The 19,182-nt window shown below is 41.9% G+C and overlaps 1 protein-coding gene across 3 annotated transcripts in view; it reads right to left on the bottom strand.

The window, feature by feature from the left end:
- LOC128598883 (T-cell receptor gamma chain C region C10.5) overlaps window positions 1-14,554 on the bottom strand; it is a 60,077-nt gene extending 45,523 nt beyond the window's left edge. Inside the window, exons 1-4 of one of the 3 annotated variants that reach the window (XM_053609724.1) lie at window positions 14,319-14,554; window positions 13,603-13,780; window positions 13,013-13,231; window positions 12,574-12,897 (exon numbers count right to left, since the gene is read on the bottom strand). In XM_053609724.1, coding sequence (XP_053465699.1) covers window positions 12,574-12,897; window positions 13,013-13,058 — 370 coding nt within the window. In that variant the 5' untranslated portion in view covers window positions 13,059-13,231; window positions 13,603-13,780; window positions 14,319-14,554. Of the gene's footprint in view, window positions 1-12,573; window positions 12,898-13,012; window positions 13,232-13,602 lie in introns of those variants that run through there. The other 2 variants (XM_053609725.1, XM_053609726.1) reach the window with 2 other exon arrangements.
- Between the last annotated feature and the right edge of the window lie 4,628 nt (window positions 14,555-19,182).

The raw sequence follows: 19,182 nt of genomic DNA, 5'->3' as shown, positions 1-19,182 counted from the left end.
ACTACAGGTAACACAGTTCATGTGAAGTATGAAAATAAGCAGGCTATTATATTTAATATTAATATTAGTCCTAAAACATTATCCTCATTATGTGCACACATTGTGATGATTTACTTAAGTCCAGGCTTTGTGTTTTGACCCCTCTCTGTGTATCCCACCTATATTTTCTGCTAAAGAAAGATCACAGGAACAGAGGAGATAATCTGGTTTTCTTTAGCCTTTTCCCCTTCCATAAGGAAAAGAGTCCTAGGAGGGAACTCTTGCAGATGTGTCCCAAGGTGACCCTTTAGCTGTGGCTTCTTGGGCTGCTACCATTATTCTGCCCGTATTTGCCTACACATGCCACAGTGCCTTCCTTTAAAGTTAATAAGCAGTATGGGTATTCAAAAACGGCCCAACAGTGCAACTAAACTGCCTGGACTCTTTGTTTAGACTACTGCCCCACTCTAAGCATCAGTTCTTTCTTCCATGAATAGGTGTATTTTCAGGGCTTTTATGGTGAAATTCTGAGTATATAGGACATTGATTACACTATCTTCTAGCCAAGAGGAGCTGAGCAAACATCAATTCCATCTTGCTCCTTGCCAGCACCTTCACCCTGAGCATTCCATCAAGACTGGAAAGCTCCAGGAAATGAAATAATGGCCCTTGCCATCTCTCTGAGATAATTAGGCAGTGCCAACATACTAGTCTCTAAATTGGAGACTAAGTCAATAGGAAATGATGTCAACCAGACATTTAGGGGCACAGTTATTGGCATCTGTGAGGATGCAACTGATAGCCATCTGGCTCTTCTTTTCAGTTTCCTCAGAACACAGGAAATGCTGCAGGCTAAGGCTAAGGCCTAGCCAAAGCAAATGGTTGGACAAGGCTGCTCCCCATTGGGAAGGATGTGGTCATAGACATGATAAGAAGTGCACATGTTCACTGTCTTGGCTCTGATGACATGGTAAGTTCCCAGAGGCCACTGTCTTAGGTCATTGTTTCTTCTTTTACCATGAATTTCATATCAATGACCAGAGAGGAGTAGACAGAATTTTATAGACCTTACAGTTCAGTTCTTTGCCTAACTTTGCCTTATTTTTACTAAGTAATTATCAGATAAAAAAGCCTTATTTAGTGTTTTTCAGTACCTAAGTGTGTATGACAAGTTATGTCTAGATACCCTGCAGCAAAAATATATGCTTCCTTTCTGCTATTGAAATACATTTGCTCACTTCAGTTGTATTTATCCAATTCCAAATAGAAGCTAAAGAACAGCATTTCCAAAAAAACCAAAATTATCAATAAATAAAATATGCTTTAAAAAGACCTCAGGCAATGTGAGAAATAGGGGAATAAGTTCTCCACATTCCCAGAGTAAAGATAAGGCAATTATTGGTAGCCATAATGTCCCTCTGTGCAGGCTGTGTGCCCATGAAGGTGGCTGAGGAGACAGGGATAGTGGAGGGACAGTGAGGAGGGGTTAGGCAGGAGGAGGAGAGGTACCTCCTAGTGTTTTAACAAAGACAATAGACATCTCAGGGCCCTGTGCCCAGATCACTCATTTCTGAGGTTGTTAATTGGTCAGGAATTTTACCCATATCTATACGACACCAAGAAAATCTGTCCATTTGCCATGTTATGTTGTTGGCTCTTGGAAACTTTTAGGGAGATTCTTTTATAATAATCAAGAAGAATTAAATAATGTGAGGGGAGAGTTGGTCCAAGTTACCAATTCTGCTATGACCTGAAGCCACCTGTCAACTTTTCCTTGTGAGAATCCTCCTTGGTTTCTCTGCCCACCAAACCCTCATGGCACAGGTCAGACAATTCCATGAGCCCCTATGCAGGGCTCTGCTTTGGCTCCATGGTGGCTCCAGAAATTGGGGAGTCCCTTAAGGGAAGAGCTGTCTCCTCAGCTCCTTACTAGGAGAGGGGGCTGCCAGGGCTTTCCCAACTCATTACAGAGATTGAGAGACCCTGCACTAGCTATGTTTTCCATAGACCTGCCAAGAGTTGGACAAAATTGTAAGACCAAGACTTTACAGAATTAGAGTTCCCAGAGAACTCTCCTCCTATATACAGGCTCCTCCTATATTACAGGCTGGATATGTCAGGAGACAAAGGCCAGAGTTATCAATTTTGCCTGCCTCTTAGCAGTTCTGAGGAAAACATAGCTATCCTGGGGACTCTCAATCTCTGCCTTGTGGGTTGAATATTTGTTGAATCCTTTGTCCTTTGGGGACTGCCCTGTGTGTTGTAGGACGTGTAGCAGCATCCCTGACCTCTACTCTCTAGATGCCAGTTGCACTCCCACTCTGTTGTAGCAACCAAAAATGTGCTCAGATTTGGCCATTGTCCCCTAGAGGGGAGATTGCCCCCAAGTTGAGAATACCTGCTTTAGTCCCTTTCTTTAGGATGCAGAAACAACTTATTGCTATTATCCTGACCTTTGAATCTCAGCCAAGAATGGGACAAAATGAAACTCTTATTAAACGTTCAGCATGTAACATTTCTACTCTTTCTTCAGCAATGCTGTTTCATCTTCTTTGCTGCATTGCTTTTCTTGAGGGTTGAGGAATCAGAGTGGACATAACAACAAAAGCCTCTATCACTCAGCACAGAGCCCTGCGGCCAGTTGTCATTTGTCACTTTCATACATGCAATGCTAACTTTCATTTTACTACAGCAAGCCATAGTAACGTTGTTCCCACCCGCTTATTAAATCAAACAAGGTGCATTCCCTACAGTAAGACCTTCATAAATATTGGTTATCATTAGGAGATAAGTCATATTAGAGATCTTACTGGAGTGGTTGAAAGATGTTAAAATCTTCAACCTAAGCTGTCATTCCTTAGTTTGGTATACTGTGTACAATTTCCAAAACACTTTTCCATTCATTGGATCATTTTATCCAAGCCATGCTGTCTTGAGGTGGCAAGGAGACCCAGAGGGTGTGAGAGTGCCTCTCAGTTGGTGGATGGTAGAGCTGGACCTCACACCTGTTTCTTTACTACCAAATCCACATAGTGTGCTACAGAAGAGAGTATGAAATCATTCCATGCTGCTTTTAAGCCCAGTTCTGCCTGCTTTTAACTTGATTTGTTGTTGTCTGATACTTAGTGTCTTCAACTAGGAAAATTAATTAGAAACATCTTTCTCTCAGCATCAGTTTAAATAAGTGCATAGCACAATGCCTGGTACACTGGAAGCTCAGTGGCTTCCAGATCCTTCACCTCCTTCCTCTCTACTTTGCTTCCTTGATGAAGTAGGCTGAGCACAGAGCCATTGTTGGGAGGCCTCGTTTTGGATTTGGAGTATACTCTTCACATGGTCATAGGTCTTTCCCTTGATTGTATGTCCAAACAGAAGAATTCCCCATCTTGGAGCCATTGCCCTCCAAGTGGAGGTTCTATGTGCTACTGTCTTGGGGCCAAAGTCATGGGGCAGCCATACTCACCCTCTCCCCACAGGAGGTCTCCAATACACTACCTCACAGCAAAGCTGGTCAAGGAGGGAGATGGCTGAAAATGTCCCTTTTCCCCTCTACCCTAGAAGGTGGTTAAAATTAATTAAATGAAGAGTTTGATTCAAAAAATAATAAAGATCTATAAATAGGAACATATTTATAAATCTGGGGTGGAATTTTTCCAACATATGTCCTTTCAGTATTGGACAACTTGATGACGAAAGCTATTTAATTAAGCCTTCTTACTTTTTCAACCAGGCTATGTGTGTGACAAAAGTGCATGTTCTCTTTTTCTTAATTGGCCATATTTTTATTTGATTCTTCTGGTCCATGAATCCTTCCCAATGGTCCACTATTTTCTGCCTTCTGAGAACACATATATATGCCAGGAAATCAAGGAACTGTAAGTTTAATTCTTTATTTCCTTTGAGGGACATAGTAAATATCATAGTACTAGTCCTACCAATATTTACCCAGAATATTCAGCTTATTTTATGCTTCAGTATGTTGGCTTTCAACTCTTTTCATACAAGGAATATCTCCAGACAAAAAATTCCACAAGTGTACTTGTGTACACTGTGGGAACATGTTCTGCATTCTCGTGAAGATACACATATGCCTCATCTCCCTCTTCTCCCCTTTGTCTTTTATTCCAGTTATTGTTGGGTCAGTGTAGTGCAGTGGGAAAAGGGTGGGGTTTTAATGATAGTCTTACTCAGCTTTCAATCCCTTGTCTGCTACAGCGATGCCTGCATGATCTTAGATACTACAGAGTCTCTCTAAATCCTAGGTTCCTCTTCTAGAGAGGGGATGATAATATCTAAGTAAGAAAAGCTACGTAAAATTCAGGGTCTGACATGAACTTGGCCTTCAACCCATGCCAGACATTCCCTGGACCACTGCTACGTGGGAATGAGGGAACAATGTGGCACCTCAGGCCAGGCCGAGGTTGTATCTAGTCCTGTACTCCCTTTTCCATCCACATTTGGGTATTTCTGTGCTCTGCAAAACACTGGGAGTGGGGCAGCACAGCAGCAAAGAAGACAGTCAAGGGCCCTATCTTTATGTTCCATCTTGATGCCTTTCTGTTGCCACTAGACACAATGTTTGTTATGTTTCTTTTAAAAGCACAGAAGTCAAATAAAATGATTTTACAATAAAATTCTCTGCAGAAAACTCTTACAGATTGTCTCTAAGTAAACTCTGCAGGCATTGATTTAAATAACTTCATGTTACCCTGGGGAATGCAGTCTAATGGTTCAGGTTAAAACAAACTATTCATGACTAATCATAAAATGAATCATAAAATTCTCTATTTCCTCTCAAAATGTCTCAAAATATTAAAACGTTTTTGTTTGGTTTGGTTTTTCTTATCACTCTGGGATCAAGGCAATAGACTTTGCAATCAGCCAGATGTGAATTCAAATCCTAGCCTTACTGTTTACTATCAGGTCACTTAAAAAGTTTCCAATTTGTACCTATAAAATATCTATACAATTGAGATGATGATATTACTAATAATAGCTATCTCCTAGTAATTTTATTAGGATTAAATGAGATGAAGTATACAGTATAAAGTGGTTAGTACAGTGCCTAGCACATGAAGAGTACTCAGTCAACCAAAGTTATTAATACTGTACTCATATCAGAACACTTATTATTTTATTTATGCTCATATAGAACTGAGATCCTTGATAGAGTACCCTAGACCAGTGTTTTTCAACCTTTTCTATCTCATGACACACTTAAACCTATATTTATTTTTTTAATTTATTATTAAATCATAGCTATGTACATTAATGCAATCATGGGGCACCATACACTGGTTTTATATATCATTTGACATATTTTCATCACACTGGTTAACATAGCCTTCCTGGCATTTTCTTAGTTATTGTGTTCAGATATTTATATTCTACATTTAGTAAGTTTCAAGTAAAGTGTACCCTTCAATGTACAGTTGTAAGATGCACTGTAGGTGTGATCCCACCAATTACTCTATCCTCCACCCATCCTCCCTCCTCCCCCATTCTCCTTCCCCATATTGTTAGGTTATAACTGGGTTATACCTTTCATATGAAAACCAACAATTAGTTTCATAGTAGGGCTGAGTACATTGGATACTTTTTCTTCCATTTTGAGATACTTTACTAAGAAGAATATGTTCCAGCTCCATCCACATAAACATGAACGAGGTAAAGTCTCCATCTTTCTTTAAGGCTGCATAATACTCCATGGTGTACATATACCGCAGTTTATTAATCCATTCATGGATCGATGGGCACTTGGGCTTTTTCCATGACTTAGCAATTGTGAACTGGGCTGCAATAAACATTCTGGTGCAAATATCTTTGTTATAATGTGATTTTTGGTCTTCTGGGTATATACCTAGTAGACGAATTATAGGATTGAATGGCAGGTCTATTTTTAGATCTCTAAGTGTTCTCCAAACATCTTTCCAAAAGGAACATGTTAATTTGCATTTCCACCAGCAGTGTAGAAGTGTTCCCTTTTTTCCACATCCACGTTAAAATGTCCATACTACCCAAAGCAATATATAATTTTAATGCAATCTCTATTAAAGCTCCACTGTCATACTTTAAAGATCTTGAAAAAATAATACTTCATTTTATATGGAATCAGAAAAAACCTTGAATAGCCAAGACATTACTCAGAAATAAAAACAAAGCAGGAGGAATCAAGCTACCAGACCTCAGACTATACTATAAATCGATAGTGATCAAAACAGCATGGTACTGGCACAAAAACAGAGAGGTAGATGTATGAAACAAAATAGAGAACCAAGAGATGAACCCAGCTACTTACCGTTATTTGATCTTTGACAAGCCAATTAAAAACATTCAGTGGGGAAAAGATTCCCTATTTAACAAATGGTGCTGGGTGAACTGGCTGGCAACCTGTAGAAGACTGAAACTGGACCCACACCTTTCACTATTAACTAAGATAGACTCTCACTGGATTAAAGATTTAAACTTAAGACATGAAACTATAAAAATAATAGAAGAAAGTGCAGGGAAAACTCTTGAAGAAATCGATCTGGGCAAATATTTTATGAGGAGGACCCCGCCCCAGGGGAATTAAAGCAGCTTCAAAAATACACTACTGGGACCTGATCAAACTAAAAAGCTTCTGCACGGCCAAGAACACAGTAAGTAAAGCAAACAAACAGCCCTCAGAATGGGAGAAGATATTTGCAGGTAATGTCTCCGACAAAGGTTTACTAACCAAAATCCACAGAGGACTCAACATATTAGCAAGAAAAGAACAAGTGATCCCATCTCAGGCTGGGCAAGGGACTTGAAGGGAAACTTCTCTGAAGAAGACAGACGCACTATCTACAGACATATGAAAAAATTGCTCATCATCCTTAATCATCAGAGAAATGCAAATCAAAACTACTCTGAGATATCATCTAACTCCAGTAAGATTAGCTCATGTCACAAAATCCCAAGACCAGAGATGTTAAACCTCTATTTAAATGTCCACAGCACACTTAAATTATGTCAATCAAAAAAAAAAAACAGAATATACTTACTGTACTATGAACTTCTTTTGAAAATAATTTAATTAATGATTTTTAAAAAATTTTGTGGCATACCAGTTAAAAATCACTCGCTAGATATGCTAGATATTCAACTCTGTACTCATACATCAGTTAACTTTTCTGTTTTTCTGTGGCAAAGCAAAGAAAATAAGGAGAGTCATAGAAGTGTGCTGACTCATGAGCTGGACATTCTAATTTTAGCACCTCTAGAATATAACTATGGGTTTTTGACAATTACTCTGTAACTTTTATTGATAAGTATACAAAAAGAACAAAACAGGACCACAGTAGAATACTAATGATCAGTATATGATTAAAATTGTTAGTTGATGCAAAAATATCAAGAAAGTGGATTAAAGAGCTACAGAAGATCAATGAAAACAACTGGGGAGACAGATTTTAGTTTTCATGAATGTGACAGGTGTCCTCTATTCTCAGCATTTAATGAGAGTTGAGACTGTCTACTTTACACTCATTTATTGTCTCAGAGAACATCAAAAACACAAAGTTGGCTTAATTATTATAATTGTTGATGAAGCACTATCATCATAAAGCACTATAATCGTTTGTCTAAATGCAGATCACTTTTATGTTGCTTATTTTTTCTACTCATGTGCTGGTGATTAATTTATAACTGAACAAATAACCTGAGGATCCTTCACTTACTCTAAGAACAAAAGCATTACAAATAATCTGCATGGTCCTAGTGAGAAACTGAGTAGAAAAACACATGCTTTTATGATCTGTCAAGACTTGTTAAGTTTCCTGTTTGTTACTGTTACACACATCCTGTTCTGTTGGAGATGGGATCTTGGTGGTTTTGTGGAAAGTGAAATGGAACAAACTAGATAAAATACAGTAAAACCTCCATAGTTGACCACCTCCCTACATTGACCACCTCCATAAGTTGACCCAGTTTTTGTAGACTGGCCATATACCACATGTACATATCAGTACAGTAGACCCAGTTCCTTACGCTGACACCTCCATATGTTGCCAGTTTGTTACACCTTGGGTGGACAACTTACACAGCTGCTACTTATTTGGGCTCAGACGTAACTCACATATGAGATTATGTGTTTGATTTCATCCTTTGCACCTCCGAGTCCACTCTCTATCTCACTCTGCCTTAAAATTCTAATTGCTAGGATTTGTACTAATGGTCTTTCTTGTGTTCCAGTCACTGTTTAGGAGAAGCCAATGGAAGCATCAGCAGGAGGCTGGAAAATAAGAGAGTGACATCAGAGTCCCTCCCTGACCATTGCCTTCAGTCCCCTAGTAGCCAATATATAGAACTAGTAATTTTTAACTGGAGTGCCACAAAAAATTTTAAAGATCATTAATTAAATTATTTTCAAAAGAAATTTGAACTGGTATGCCACAAAATTTTTTAAAGATCATTGATTGTTTTCAAAAGAAGTTGAAAGCACAGTAAGTATATATTTTTTTACTCTTTTTTTGATCAACGGAATTTAAGTGTGCTGCAGAAGTTTAACTAAAGGCTCAAGTGTGCTGTCAGATAAAGAAGGTTGAAAAACAAAGATGGAGTATTGTCATTTGCTCCATAGCCAGAGGTTGATGTCCAGAATCTGAGAGGTGGAGGTAAGAATAGCCATTCTCTTCTACAGCAATTAACCCACTGAAGGAATTGTTTATTTCCCCCTCCAAAACATGGATCCACAGCCTTGGAAATGCTAGCACCTGAGAAAGACATACAACTCCAATGAAGCTGCCTTAAGCACCCAAAGCATAAACATTTTCTTTAAGTTATCATATTGCATCAGTAATAATCAGGTGGAAAAAGCCAAGATTTTATTTTTTAAAAGTAGCAAAAGTCATTAGGGAAGGGGAGATCAAACAGAGCTCACAACAGGCCTTTCTAATCAGCAAATGTTACATGTCTCTTGGTGGTTAATAATGTACTGAGATATTTTTACTGTTATGAACATTATTGTGAATTCTTCTTAAAAGTAAATTTTAAAATAAAATTCCAAAGTTATAATGGTTAGACAATTCAGAAAGTATAGAAATGACATAGGAAAACACACTCATGATCACTATGTCTATAGATACCTGCTTCAAAGTCTGCACCTCTTTCTCTCCCCCCGGCTGCCTCCCAGAACCCATTCACAGGACTGAAAATGAACAGCACTCAAGGTAAAACAGTTACTGGAGGTCTTCAGGTGGGTCTGGCCATTTCTAGAATTGTGATTTTTATGATATGCCTCCTAATGCCTATTTACTTCTCCCAAAGTACTGGTATGAGTGGGGAATTGGGCAATGATGATATGGTATATGAACATAGAGCTTTGTAAATTTCCTTAATCTCATTAAGCCTTAATTAGATAATTAAATGTTGGTTCTATTATTCAGTCATTGTGTTTCATCCACCCCAAGTATAGAAAAAAATAAGTTGAATCAAAATCATCAGAATATGTACGGGAATCTTTCTCCATCTTTTTATCTCACAGCACACTTGACCCTATAGTTAAACTTCAGCATCACAGTTAAATTATGTTGATTAAAAAAAAAAAAGAGTAAAAAAAATATACTTACTGTGCTTTGAATGTCTTTTGAAAATAATTTAATTAAAGATCTTCAAAAATTTTCACAGCACACCTAAGATCCTCTCAGGGCGCACCAGTGGGCCACGGCAGGCCAGCGGAAGATCACTAATTTAGGGCATCCATCTATACAAAACGTTACCTATACCTGACACATTAGGTAATGTTAATACCTCAAAATATCACTCTCAATTCAATAGATACTACTTGTGCCCCCACTACTATGAATTTACTTGTATGAATCAGAAATTTAAACAACCATTTAATTGGCAAATGTTTACTTAGGACAGAGCTGGTTTGCCTTTGATGTGGTCAAAATGTCCCTGGTGGAGCTCACTTTAGCCATAAGGTCAAGGGGCACAAGAAGCAAATGACCCCTAACATCGACTTGTTTTCCCCCATAATGGTTGTTTACACCATGCAAAAGGCCAGTGTCCTCTCCAGCTGTGTTTAAGTCTAAGGTCCCATGGAACTGTAATAGACAGACACAATGAAATTCAAGAGAAGGGAAAGGTTAAAGGGTTAGGGAAGTTGATAAGTTTCCACTGAATGGGTGCAATATAGGGGTATGTGGCACACTTCCCTGGGTGAAAGGCTCAATGGTAACTGGGTCTCTACCTCACAAACACAAACGACACAACCTAATTGTGTTTACCCTCATATTATCCACACACACACAAAAAGAAAACTTAATTTGAATTAACCTGGGATGAACTCTTGTGAAAGTTTCTTCAACTTTATTCTATCTATAAACTATAACAGTAAGACACTATGACAGATGTGCTACTAAGCCCTGGATTTACAAAGCTCTGTGTGCGTGTGTGTTCCTGTGTATACAGTCATAACATGTAACAACATTTTTGTCAAAGACAGTGGTCATATAAAGGAGCTGCCCCATACAGGTGTACCATTTTTTATCTTTTACACGATATTTGTACTCTACTTTTTCTTTGTTTGGATGTGTTTAGATATAAAAATATGTATCATTGTGCTACAATTACAGTATTCAGGACAGTACAATGCTGTACAGGTTTGTATCCCAGGGTATCCCATAGCACCTAGCTGTGTTACAGGCCATTCCATCTAGATTTGTGGAGTACACACTATGCTGTTCATACAACCAAACAGCCTAGAGCTATGCCTATTGTTAAGCAACCCATGACTATATAAGTGTGCTAATTTGCTAGCTATTTTTTTTTTTTTTAAAGCTAACACTTACAGGGCTATCACAGTATGGCAAGCACTGGGCCAAAGCCTTTGTACACATCATCTCAGGAGTTCTCACAACCTCTCATTAGATGACTGAGGAATCTTTGTTTCACAGGTGAGGAAACAGAGCTAGAGAAGCTCAAGGCCTTGCCACAGGGCTCATCAGCACTAAAGACCGAGTCGATATGGGTTGACTCTCTGATGGGAGAGCCCCGGGTCTCGACGACTGTACATCACACGCACAGCCAATTATCAAGTTGTTGAAGGATCAAAGTTTAAGAACTATTTGAGAAGTTGAGCCTAACAATCATACATGCCTCAGTTCTTTAACAGAGGAAATCTTGCTTTTATCTGTTTTATATATAAGATCATATTTCAAGAAAGAGTTTCAGAGAGGGCATGGTGGTTCATGCCTCTAATCCCGGCACTCTGGGAGGCTGAGGTGGGGCAGTCACTTGTGCTCACAAGTTTGAGACCAGCCTGAGCTAGAATGAGAACCCATCTCTAAAAATAGATGGGTGTTGTGGCAGGTGCCTATACTCTCAGTTAGGCAGGAGGCTGAGGCAAGAGAATTGCTTGACCCCTAGAGTCTGAGGTTGCTGTAAGCTATGATGTCCCAGCTCTCTACCAGGGGCAACAAAGGGACACTCTGTCTCAAAAAAAAAAAAAGTTTCATAGTAAAAAAACAAAATTAAAGCAACAAAAACAAATTGTAAACCATGTCGAGCTGGTTTAATCAAAATTCCTAAGTGATTTATAACCATAAGATGTATTTATGTTGAGGGCTGTCATTTTAGTGGCCTTCAGCTGCCCAGTAACAAAGTGTCTCATTAGAAGTGCATATGAGCCTTATTGCTGCTGCACATAATACCTGGCTCAGAGTAGTCTATCAAAAACTTTCTGTTGGGGGGCGGCGCCTGTGGCTTAGTGAGTAGGGCGCCGGCCCCACATGCCGAGGGTGGCGGGTTCAAACCCGGCCCCGGCCAAACTGCAACCAAAAAATAGCCGGGCGTCGTGGTGGGCGCCTGTAGTCCCAGCTGCTCGGGAGGCTGAGGCAGGAGAATCGCGTAAGCCCGAGAGTTAGAGGTTGCTGTGAGCCGTGTGACGCCACGGCACTCTACCCGAGGGCGGTACAGTGAGACTCTGTCTCTACAAAAAAAAAAAAAACTTTCTGTTGGATGAATAAAATCTTAAGCCAGAACAAAAACTATTCCTCTAATGCCAATCCAAAGTCAAATTGGATGTGAACTCAATTAGAAATGTTAGTGCAAAATCAAACATCACCATTCCAAGGCATTCATGTGATATATTTGTCCTTGCTCTCTGCTCTGCCTGTGGTTAGATCATGATGTGTACGTTATATTTTAGCCTCTAGGTAAATGAATACCTTTTATTCTTATGCCCATTCTTAAATCAAAGGAAATAGGGAGAATAGAGATAAATAATGGGATCCAAATTGACTAGGAGGAATAAATTGCACAAAAATGGGTGTGATTGGCAGGAAAAAAGGACAAGGGAGGTTGACCCAGATGAATAAATGTGGGTGATCTAGAAAAGCTGTTGGAGAGAAAGCAGATTTCTGAAAAGGTGAAGGTGACCACTTGTGTATACTTATGCAAAGCCTCTTGCTCAAGAAAACAGAATTTGAGAATGAACAGAGTCACTCCATGAACATTTATCTCAAATAAGAGCACACTGGTGGTAACTGTGGTTTCCCGATTCGTAATAATGAATAAAGAACCAAGGAACATTTGTTGAATGAGATGGCTCTAACTGTGTGACACTGTGCATGTCCCAGGAGGCACAATAGTAGGTGGCTGAGTCTTGTTTCTCTACGTTGTGAATGATGAAGATAGATGTAGATGTTTCAGGCACCCTGTCCACCTCAAATTTGTTTGGAGCAATGTCTGATGCCCTTGTGACAGTGCCATTAGGTAAAATGAATGCCAAAACCTTTATGTTTTGATTAGGTCTTTCTTGATACCAAAATATGGGCACTGCAGAAATTGTTACTCCCGACACCACACATTCCAGGCGGGCTGTCTTTGCCAGCATTTTAGTACTGGAAGGCTGTGGTTGCTCTAGGTGAATGGCACCATACACACACGCTGGAAAACAAGAAAAGAAAGAGGGGAGAGTAAATAAACCAAAAACTTGGAATTAAAAAAATTATAAAATTAGACAGTATCAGTCAAAAGTAAATGGGAGAGGAAGACAACTTACAAGCCTCAAGGACTACCAGAATTGATGCTTGGAGGAGGGACAGCATGTCTGCCGGAACCCTACTCTCCTCCAGGGCAGCCAGCAATCACTTCCAAGAACTGTTAGACCTGGTGGTGTGGCTCAGTTTCCCACAACAAACTTGCGGTAGGTGAGGGTGAACCCGGGCCTCCCGCCTCCTGGTGCGCGGAAGGCCTCACCACCTGTTAGCACATCCACGCTCTGTAAAGACAGCACTGCAATGTTTGCCGCTGTAGATCCAAGTGCATAATAGGATAGATGGCAGAGATGATTCAGTGGAATTCCTTAAGTCCCACTATGTACTAGGCATTGTGCTAAGTTCTTTGGGAATAAAGATGCAATGATGATATGGCACCTAGAACCGTCTCATGGGAAAAGGTCATGACCTCAGCCAGGTCCTGCTCTTCTCTCTTTTCACCCCCTTCCCTGAGGCAGAGCAAATCCTCAGCAGTGCCAGCGAGTTGGGCTTGTCAGCCAGCATCATTGGTGGGGGGGGCCTGTGTTATGCATCATCAGCCCACAGAGAGCTCATCTTCAACCATCTAGAGAGATGTCCTACACCAACTACTTACCTCTGCTCAGCTGCAGCGTGGGGTCCCACGGGCCTCCTGCACGTGCCTGAACACTGCATTCCAGAAGGCTTGGTTAAGGCTCGGGTTTGTCTCCTCCTCCTCAGCTACCTGAGAATGTCTCTCTACCAAACCCCAGCTTCTTCCGTAGAGGAGATTCCTTTTGTCTGTTTTTCTTCCTCTAACCCAAGACATTTAAAATATCTTAGGGTATTCTTACAAACTCCTGTTCCCAATTCATCCCCTCCGAGTTGCTGTTATCCAGATTTCGATTCCTGCTTTACCTACTGGCAGCTGTGGCCCCCCGCCACTGCCCATGCATCATAGGACAGGATCCTATGCATATATCACTAGACCGGCAAGAAATCAAAATTCGACATTCAGAGTATGTTTTCTGTTGAATGCCTGTCGCTTTCACACCATCATAAAGTCAAAAATCGTAAGTCGGGGACTATCTGCACACACGGCAGCCAGGTGACTCCTGGACATCTCAGGTGTGTCTGACACAGGACCTCAAACTGAATTTGTGCAGAGCCGGCATGAGCGCATCTCCTCCCAGACCCCACTTCTCCCAAGCCGGGAACCTCAATTCCTCTTCCCTTTCTCCATCACACTCCAGTTCCTGTGGATTCTGCCTCCCAAATATCTCCAGGCTCACCCCTGCCTCCACCTCACTCTCTCCAGGCCTCCCATCCCCCCCTCGCACCCGCGTTCCCGACCTCAGGACTGATCCGGCCCAGTCACTTCCGGGCTCCACGTTCTAGTCCCGGCTCCGCCCTCCTCGGAGGGTCAAGGGCAGAGTCCTCAGATCAGAGGTTCCCAGCCACGCTCGTCCCCTTCCATCTTCAGCCTCTCTCTACCTACGGTTCTGTGATCCCCTTTCACACATGGCCTTTCGGGTTTTTGCGTGTGGACTGCTGTATATCCCACTTTTCCTAGCTAACTCCCGCCAGCATTTTGGGCTTCCCTCTCCCGGGAGGCGCCCCTCCCGCAGGAGGCCGGGGATGGCGGCGCCTCCAATGGCCTCTCTCGGAGCGCCCCCTAGTGTCTCCCTCTCTCCTAGCACCTCCTGCTTGGCCTGGGCCTGCTGCCTGGGTGCTCCCCCAGGGGACTGAGATCAGGTGTTCTTTTCTCTCTATTCCCAGGTGTTTGCTGGGTAGATGAAAGAGTGAAGGAATAAGTGGATGAATGGCCATTGTAGTATTTATTTTTCTTCCTGTCAATAAGACATCACTATTCAAAATATAATTTTTAAAAAGAGTCACCAAGTAATGGACACTTACTGAATGCCTTCAATGTGCCAAGCATTTTGTAGCCGTTACTACATCTAATTCCATAAGTTTGGTACAAGCGCCATAGTGCCCTACTGGACGCAGATAAGGAAATGGTTCAAGGTTTAGCAGCTTGTCGGTGACAGATTTGAGATTGATTTTACCCTGCTTCTGAGAATAAAGTCCTCGGAATGTATTTGAAAACCTCTTGCTGCTTATATTTTCTCCTCTATCCAAAGGGAACAAATTCAAGACCTACCTTACTAGGCATTTGTGAAGAATAAATAAGTTACCTCATGAAGAGTGTTTAGAACAGTGTCTGACACACCCTGAGTCCTGAAAAAATGCTGTTGGTTACTGAGCTGCTATCTTCTGGAACATGCCGGGGGCACCAGCACCCAGGTGTGGGGCATGCTCTCCTTTTGCTGAAAACCTCATTTAGAAACAGACTAGATGGGAGTGACAATGTGAGCCAAAGAACTTGGGAGCATTTCTTAGAAATAAAGTTGAGGAGGCTGCTGAAGATCATCTTGAAGGTGTGATCACTCAAAAAAGATAGGCTCTTGTCTCTCAATAAATATTTTCCTGGGGGATTTTCATGCAGGAAAGAGCTAAGTAAGAGCTAGTCATTCACCCCAGAGGTTAAAATTGAAATTAACTAATATAATTCAGAGAGAGACAAATTTTTGCACTGCTATTTTCTTTATGTTGGAGACGAGAACACTGGTGGCTGGGAGAGTTGAGACCTTGCCCACAGTCACGGAGCTTGTAAGGAAATAATAGAGCAGGAGCGAGTAAGGAGTGAAGATGGACTTTTGTGGTGGTGAAGGGTCACTGTGGTGGAAGAGTCTCCTCTTGGGGAAAGTGAAAGGCATTATTCTGTAAGGAGTGGAGTAAAGAGCTTATTCCTCCTGTTGGCTAGAGCCTGGTAATCACCAGGTCACAGAGTTCGCTAATACTATTCCCTCTTCTCTGGAGTCAGGCACCAGACAGGGGAAGGAAGCAGAAAGGGCCTCACCTCTGCAGCCATTCAGTTTTATCAGCACAGTGTGGAAGGTGGAATGAAGAAATAGCCCCAAAACAGAAGAAAGGTAATTTTCAGCCCTTCCACTTCCCCTCTCCTTCTCAGGCAGGCTGAGGGGTCTCAGCCTTGACCTAGCACCTGCAGTAAGGGGTGAGAATGTTGGGCTTTCTTAGAAGAAAGGAGTGCCTAATTTCGAAATCTCTAGCACAAAAGGAGAAGTTGAGGGAGATCGACCAACAGTGAAGGAATCTGAGAGACTGATTTCCTTCGGAATCGTTTGGACTTTACATTCCTTTTTTAATTTTTATTGATATTCTTAAGTCATGCATAAATTTTGGATCTTCAATTAAAAAGATGTTTAAATTCAGATTAAACATTAAAGTTCTTTTGTTTTTCTTCTGCACATAGAAAGCAGCAGAGTGGTTTTCTGTTTAGTGTGGTGGATAACATAGGTGATTTCTTTTTCTATTTATTTTTCTATTAGAGAAGGTGACTATTTATACAAGGGCAGAAGACATACCTCATTTGTGTGTCTTTGTTTTCATACAGAATCATTATCATATAAATTAGCAGCCATTGGTTATCTTTACCCATTTTTCAGATGAAAAAATGGAGGTCCAGAGAAGCTGGGGTCTACCCATAGCCCACACTGAGGCATGTTCAAAAAGAAGTGGAAGACAAAGGCCCAGAGGCCCATCTAGGGTTGACTACGTCACCCTGCCATGACGATTATCTACAACATTGGCTCCTGTGCCAGCCCTGCCCACAGACCAGGGTACTGACAACTGGGCAATATTGTTCCCTATGTTTCTAGTTGCTGACTGTCTTGCAAAATGACAACAATCCCGGGGCATGAACTTCAAAACTGGAAATAGGAGTAGGCTTCCAATCACAGCTTTTCAACCATTTTAGAGTAAATCTCCAGACAGTTCTCCTCCCTTGAAATCTTTTGCAAAATATTTTACTTGTGTAATCTTCAGGGAAGATGGTCAGATTCTTACATTATCAGCCTCTAACAGTGCCGTTCAATAGAAATAAATATGAGTCACTAATGCGAACCAAAATTTAAAACTTTCTAGTTGCTGTATTAAAAAGGTAAAGAGAGAAAGGTAAAATTGGTGTTAATACTGCTGTTAGTTAATCAAAGATGACCAAAATCTAATCATCTCAACATTTAATTAATGTAAACATTATGAATGAGTTATTTCACTCTTCTACATAGTCTTCAAAATGTGGCTTCAGATCTAACCATCCATTTCAGTGTGGGCTACTGCACTAGTATGACTTCAGTGCTCAATGGCCTCAAGTGGCTGGTGGCCCTGGATTGAGCAGCACAGGTTATTCTCCAAATCTTTAGACAGGTTCCCTTTGGGGAAAGAGGCTGTGGGGTCTGTGCCAGGCTGACAGCTGGCCACTCCAGAGCCTTATTCCACCAGCGGTAGTGAGACCAGGGCATGGGCCTCTGGGAGAGGCCAGGATGCTGAGAGACCAGGGATAGGGCTTTTCTGCTTCTATTCCCAGGGGAACACCCAAGAGACCAAGAGTCAGTGAAAATGCTCAAGGCCTGGGTGGATTGGGAGTAAGAATCCTCACGTAGCCCCAGGCAGGGCCATCGACTGTGTCTTAGTTGTGCATGTCCAGATTCAGCACCGACAGGGGACAGCTACTGTCATCCTTGGCCTCCATGGCTATCACTATCTGTTTTCAGGAAAGAGTCACACTGCATGTCCAACTTGAACATGGCCAGCAGGAGAAGCCTCCTGGAACCTGGTAATCCCGCCACCAATAGCACTGAATGCAGCTGACCTGGTGCAGACCAAGCACTGTGGGATGACAGGGTTTCCCTTTCACCCCAGGACTTGAGCCAGCTGCTCTGGAGCTGAGCTGCTGGCCAGCTGCACCAGACAGTGGGAGGAAGAGCAGCTCAAAACCTCCTTGTAGCCCTGCCACAGGTCCTTGGGATGGACACTTAACTGGAAACAGAAGAACCGAAGTCATGCAAGGCATTCCAGCATGGCTTTTTGTCCCAAGCAGGGAGAGAAGAGCCCAGGGTGACCGGTTTCAAGCTATTGGGATGAGCCGCACCTTTGTACGCGGCAGAGACCAGGTTAGGGCTTGGGTGCTGCTTCCCTAGTGGTGCAAGGAGGTGACTGGTGAATGAAATGGGGAAGGGGGGGAAATAGGGAGGGGCCCCAGAGAAAGGAGAGATGGAAATCTAACCACAGGGGAAGGGAAGGGAGGGATAATAGATGAGTAGAGCTCTGAGCAAGGTTTTAAAAATGCTTATGAAATAATAAAACAATAATAGGCATCATTGGTTGGACATCTGTGACACCCTAGCCCTACACTAACAGGCTCATGGTCATTGTTTTATTATAATAGCTCACAAAATGACTTTGTGAAATATATATTATTATCTTCAGCTTAGATATGAAAACAGTAAGCCTGTTATTTTAAGTTCCTTTTCCAAGGCTGCATTGCTTAGGACACTTAGAGTTGGGACATGAAGCCAGGCCTGGCTGGAGGCAAACCTCCTTCTCCATTCAGCACTTTAGACCAGTAGACCCCAGCATGTGTGCTGGCTCCAGAGGAAGAGACAAGCACAGAACAGCAATCCCTGCCCCAAGCGCATGCCCACCCTCTGAACCAGCATCTGGGCATTTTCCCCAGAAGTCCCATCAGAAGGAGATTTTTAGGACCCTAAAATGGCATGATAACGTGTAGTGCTGGACAAGTTGTTTCATCTCCTTTTCCTCATCTGTAAAGAGGAACATCAAGGGGTCACACAAGAGTAAACAGGACAATATGAGCCAAACGTATAGCACAGTCCCAGATGCACAGAAAATGCTCAAGAAATGTGGGGTATTGTCGTTCCACCGGAAACCAGGCACATTATAGTAGATGGTCTCTGGGGTCCACAAGAAGTAGAAATGATGGGGAATAATACAGTTTTGGAGAACTGGGGAGGGGGGTGTGTATACGTGTGTGTGCATGCGCACGTGTGCATATGTGTCTCCAAAGAAAGAAGGCTAGGTTGGACCAAAGGATAGGGAGGGCCTAGAACCAGGACCAGACGCCTATTGCAGCACCACCTCCTCAGGAGTGATGACATCAGTCATCGTGAAGACTCACAAAGGCAACAGCTGAGGGAAGAGTGGGGAAATAGACAGACAGCCTTGACTTTTGGCTAAAATGAAGGTTCAATTTCAGTTATGTCAGTGACATCCAGGACCTCCCGAGTAGTCAGACGGATGGCTGCAGGCAGAGGGCAGGCCATGGGCATGGCCA

This window comes from Nycticebus coucang, chromosome 11 (genome assembly GCF_027406575.1).
Source record: "Nycticebus coucang isolate mNycCou1 chromosome 11, mNycCou1.pri, whole genome shotgun sequence".
NCBI classification, from domain to species: Eukaryota; Metazoa; Chordata; class Mammalia; order Primates; family Lorisidae; genus Nycticebus; species Nycticebus coucang.
The sequence above is the reverse complement of the archived record's forward strand: the minus strand, read 5'-3'. Positions and strand labels throughout refer to the sequence as shown.